Here is a 5979-nt window from a genome sequence, read left to right as displayed (position 1 = left end):
CACGTATTTGTAAAATCTAAGTGACTCGTACAACACGGAATTCATATAAAACGGAAAAATTAACAGTGTTATAGGGGGTCGACTTGTAGTACATTATTGGATTCTTGCAACGTCTTAACAGTGATTGTATTGTTTTTATCTCGCGGAAAGAAAGAATATGGAAAACAAGGCTTAATTCATACCTGATCTCGGAAAAACCGCTGTTTCTTGATGGCTTTGACAGCGATTGTTCTGTCGGTACTTTTAGACCGACCCACATAGACTGTGCCAAAGGATCCTTTACCTATTTCTTGAATTTCGTACTTTTCTTCTTTATTTGTTAAACCTTCAGGTCCAAATTGAAATTCTCCCGATTCGAACTTCTACGATTATAAAATATTTTGGTTGCAAAGTTCGTTAATTGAAAAACAGAGAAAAGCAAAGAAACTCGAGTGTTACCGGTGAATCGAAAGTTTCTCCTTTTACGCAAAAACAGCGCAACAGTTTACAAAATACACTTTTGAAAAACTGTTTAATTCCTCCAATTTTCTTAGGTTTGTTCACCTGCAATGGCGAATCTCTTTTGTAAGCGGAGAAACACTCATTGGCAGGCGAATCATAGACATTCTACGGAAAGCCAAAATAATAATATTTGTTACTCTTAATGCATATTTCAAAATCGGGTAAAGACTTGTTAATTGAGTTTTAATAAAAAAAATTCATTAATGAAATTGAATAACTTACATTATTAATCCAATAATTTTGATTTTGCTGACCGTCCGGTTCAGCGCCATCACTTCCATTATAACTAAATTCATGAAATTTTACATAAATATAAAGGAAATGTCATTCGTAAACATTGCTTTTGATTAAATTTACCTTTTTCTCTTCATTTTCTCACTAGAAAATCGCAAACGAATACTTTCTAAAGAACGCTCCATTACGCTTCAACAATTGAAACAATTGGAAATTGTTACATCGAGAACATTGTTGAAAAATGACATTAAAATTAATGTTTATAATGAACTAGTAAATGTATGGACATAGATAATGATATTNATTGTTACATCGAGAACATTGTTGAAAAATGACATTAAAATTAATGTTTATATAAAAGTTTTTAATACACGTAATTTAATATCAAAGATAAACAATTATGAATTTTGAATTGTTAGGAATAAAAACAAATGATGAGAACGAGAATGTCATTACAGTTGCTGTAAAAGTCGAGGTGTCACATCTTTTTTCAAGGATCAAAGAATGCAAAAAAATTTTAATTAATTATACAAATTAATTTCAATTTATTTTCAATAAAATTTAATCACTATATTGATAACACATTCAATATTTGTACTCTTTGTATAATATTTGACTCATATAAAATGCACCGAATTCTTCGTTTTTCAAAGCCATAAGTCAGTATTTTTTCTTTTTTATTTGACTTTTTCTTTATTTGCAGTTTTCTGGTCTTTCGCTTTATTTTTGGGATTTTTAATTTTGGAAATTATCTTGTAATCTTTTCTCACAGGGAATTGAGGTTAGAATTTCTTTTTTTTTTCATTTTTTTCATTAACAAACTGCTGTTGTTTTACTAAAATTAAGGAGTTTTGTTTAAATATTTTTTGTAAATTACTTGAAGTTAACATCATAGATTTAAAAAGGAAAACAAAAACTACTGATATAGATGTTATAAAATATTAATTGCCACCATCGAACAGCTATTGCAAAGGCAAGAACCTTTAATATTGCGCAGACAAAACACTGAATGCACCTTCATATATTAATATCTTCTTTCAGATTTACCTGAATACACGTCAAAATTTGTTGGCTTACGTGCCTTACTTAATTAAACTGCCACGGTAATATCTGCGAATAGATACTGTTTAAGTACTGGTAAGTGTTTGGTACTAGAAGAACTTCTCTAAATAAATATTCAAGCTTAAATTATCTATGCATATAACAACACGAATCTTAAAAGACGGTAGAATTTGGATGTATTGAATATATCATAGAACTTGGACTTCGGTCTTGGGCATGTATTGATCAATCACCAATGAGCCAGTGGCACCTTCTTATCAGGAGGCAGTAAAGTTTCGTAGGAATGTTTCAGTCACGTTGCCTCACTTTCTTAGTTTGGCCAATTTTCCATTGAGCATTTGTGTGATTCAGTTTTTACCATATCCACGGATTCATTCGCTTCCATTATTTGTAATGTGAAGATGAATTATGGTTTTAAGTGATTTTGTGCATTCGGCGTGTAGAAAAATCTATGTTCAGGATTAGCATATAGTCTATGTATGCCTCCAGACTTCTTATATCGCCTCATTATCTATGCAAGAGGAGATCTTAGAAGATATTAATGCAGGCCTGACATACCAAAATCCGGCCTCTTTGACTATTCACAATTCATTAATGCAAAGGAGAGTGAAACGTCTCGATCAGATTTAGTAGAAAGTCTACTAACTTGGTAACACTGGATACATTATGCTTTCTTTAATATACTGTTCCTAAACTGCCAATCCCTAGGATGCCCTGAGACAAAGTGGATAGTTACTAATAATGTGTATCTGGTGGAAACTATTACATTTAAAATTTCATACACGTGTGCTTAAATCTATATATTTATTAAAATTATCAATAATGATGTACGCATTTTAATCGTGTGAAACAGAAATACCTATGATGAATTTCACTATATGAATAATATAAACTTTAATTGAGAAACACTACAGTATTTCCATTATCCAGTTCAAAAATAAAGAATAGCAACAAATTAATAGAAGTGACACATACGATTTATAAAACTAACTAACTAACTAATTAATAGAAGTGATTTTAGATACAAGTAATTCTATTAATTTATAAAACGTACGATTTATAAAACTAACAAAAAAATGCTCAGGTCAAATTATATGTATAATAAGAACGAAGGCCATAAAATGTCCAACAAAATCAATAATTTGAAGACAATAGTGTTGACTGTAAAAAGTACTAGATGGAAACAAATGATTCTTCAGTGCTAAAATTATTCAATTATTACTAAAGTATTATTTTCAAAGCCTTTATTTATTTGTGTTTATGGAGTAGATCATAGAGAATCATATCAGCAGCCTTCTCCCCAATCATGTAAGTTGGAATGTTTAGCTGTCCCGTTACCACAAATGGCATTATCGAAGCGTCTGCTACTCTTAGTCTTTCTACACCTTTAACTCTGAAAGAAATATAAAAGAATTACAGTAAATATGTAATAACTTTAACTGTAAAAATCACAGTTGTATTTGAAGAATACATTGAAGACATCTTCAATGTAGTCTTCAAATGTTTCTGTTCCCATCTACCATCCTGAATTTAATTTCTGGATGGTTCACATATTACTTGATGATCATTGTTTTTCGCATGTAGCTGACAACAATTGTAATTACTTTATTAGTTTGTTACAAAAATTGTTGTGTGATTTCTTAATGTTTTTCAATCAATAAAGTATGACTATTTTCATATATATGAAGTACACAAAATACTTAAGTTAGGCGCAATTTGATTCGCCAATTGAAAAGTTGGTTTAAAATTTTTTATAACCGAATTCAGTAGCACACAAGATTATAATGGCAGATCTTAATTTTGTAAGCTTAAAACATTAATAGTATTATTGTTAATTATATGTTAAATAATAAATATATTTATGAGTTTCTAAGAAGACTTACTTGAGCGTTGGACCAACCACAGTTGTGGGATTAGTATCACTTCCCATTTTACACGTTCCACAGTAATGGTATATTGTAAATGGAAGTGTTGTTGCTACACAAGCGAGATATTCGTCACTGAATCTCTTGTAATGTTCGCAGCCGGGGACACTGACTGGAAGCGGATATACTCCAAATTTTCTCATTGCTTCCGTTGATGCCATTTTCAGGCAGTATTTCAATCCTGAATATTTACTAATTAAGTGAATCTAAACAAAATGTAAACTTTTATCAGAAAAACTTATATATATTTTACCTTCAACAGCAATTTTTAAGTCGTAAGGATTCGAAAAAAAATTGAAATCGATGAGAGGATCGTCATGGGTATCGTTAGATCTGATGGTAACCAATCCTCTACTTTTCGGACGTGTAGGATATGGAAAACATGATATTGTGTCAATCGATGTAAAGGGTTCGAACATTGTCTTCCATACCTGAATAATAATAACAGATTTAATTAATTTAACTATAAGCAGAACGTTTATCAAACAAACATTTAAATGAATTTTAGGAAGTTACTCGTCAAAAATTTTTTGCATTACGTCAGTGCACAGTAGCAAATAAATAAATCTCTTATGTTTGTTTGCCACTGTGTATTACTGATTTATTTTCTATATATGTGCACTGTTTTACCTCATCCATCCCGATAAACTCCATCCGAAGCAAAAACCGATATAATGGCCTTAATTGCTCCTTGACATATTTTCTACAACGATCTGGTGTTTTGTCATAATCAATATATTCCTTTTAAAATATAATATTATCCACTACGAAATATTTTTTGTAGAAATTTAAATTTACATTATATTTTATATAGAAATATTAGCCATTAATTAAACATGTTTCAAATTGTATAAATATATTTATGTTGTTTAGAAAGTTCCTATGACCAATATAACTACTACTCCCTTGTACAAGTTTCTCTAGATGAATTAATACTTATTCGATTTATTCATTGATTGATTATATCTCTTATACAAACTGTCCCAAAAGTTTTCTTACATACAAATGTAAGGTGCAACTTTATTCACAAAACATTAAAATATCAGTATTAAGATTTGTGTCAGTGGATTGACTGAGTAAGGCAACAGAATACTAGGTGATCTGCCAATGGGACTTCCTTTCGGTGTTAGACACATGAAGAAAACACAGAACATTGCACGGTGGCCAGCCCGTTGGTCAGGCACGAAACAATGATCAACTACCAATGTTCAATGCTTTTATTTATTCGGCCTCTGGTGGGCTTGATCTGTGTCACTGTATGGAGTCTTTTGGCACATCTAGTATGTGTCTGACACTGGCCACAGTATGAATACACGCTACAGTTAATTCTATCTTACATTTGCACAATTTACTCGTAACAATTTAATATCCTAATTTAATAATTTAATAAATTAATAAGTCCTAATTAAACTTAATCCATTTCGGAAGTTAATTAATTTTTTAAATAACGAATACTTTAACTGGATGTGCAAAAAATCCATTGTTTACGAAATAACGAATTCTCATACAACGAATGATTTTCGACAGCCCGGGTGATCCGTTAAAACATTTTATTGTATATTGCAGCTGAACATCTAAAACTCAGTTAAAACTCTAAAATTTTTGTTTTATTTTTAATTACTAATTAGATTTTATACTTTTATCTCACTGATTATAAAAGGTTTACTGCTAGACAAGCCAATCAAAAAATTTTTACGTATTAATTGCAATATACAGTGTTTCGGAAATGATCTTTTACCAATGCGAATCATTAACAAAGTGCATCATTTTTCTGTTAATTAATTAAGAATTTACCCATTCCAACTTAGCATACTTCTATACGATTTTAATAAAAGAAATTAATAAAGAAAATATAATTAAAAAGTAAATTAAACTGAAGGCATAAATGTAGAATATACTTACTTCTTCGTTTAGGTTGAACACACGTCTTAAAACTGTTCCATTATCAGATGCGGGTGATAAAGAAAGCCATAATAATTCAATATCTGGCCAATCAGGATCGTTATTATATTTAGAATTTACAAATCCAATCGTGTCAATTCCTCCCAAAGATGTCAGTGGACCTAAAAAAGACAACAATTAATAAATTTAAATCAATAACAGGATCGTCATGAGTATCGTTAGATCTGATGGTAACCAATCCTCTACTTTTCGGACGTGTTGGATATGGAAAACATGATATTGTGTCAATCGATGTAAAGGGTTCGAACATTGTCTTCCATACCTGAATAATAATAACAGATTTAATTAATTTAAC

The 5979-nt window shown here is 30.4% G+C and overlaps 1 protein-coding gene across 1 annotated transcript; it reads right to left on the bottom strand.

The window, feature by feature from the left end:
* Nucleotides 1-3045: 3045 nt before the first annotated feature.
* Nucleotides 3046-5785, bottom strand: LOC111617075 (glucose dehydrogenase [FAD, quinone]-like; the record flags this gene model as incomplete). Its single annotated transcript, XM_023358410.1, has 4 exons — nucleotides 3046-3190; nucleotides 3681-3903; nucleotides 3976-4153; nucleotides 5625-5785. Coding segments are annotated over 4 exons (707 nt in total), but the record flags the coding sequence as incomplete, so codon positions are not given.
* Nucleotides 5786-5979: the final 194 nt, after the last annotated feature.

Source organism: Centruroides sculpturatus, unplaced genomic scaffold (assembly GCF_000671375.1).
Source record: "Centruroides sculpturatus isolate CEXI.00-Female unplaced genomic scaffold, Cexi_2.0 scaffold4703, whole genome shotgun sequence".
Taxonomy (NCBI): domain Eukaryota; kingdom Metazoa; phylum Arthropoda; class Arachnida; order Scorpiones; family Buthidae; genus Centruroides; species Centruroides sculpturatus.
This window is presented reverse-complemented; position numbering and strand designations above follow the sequence as displayed.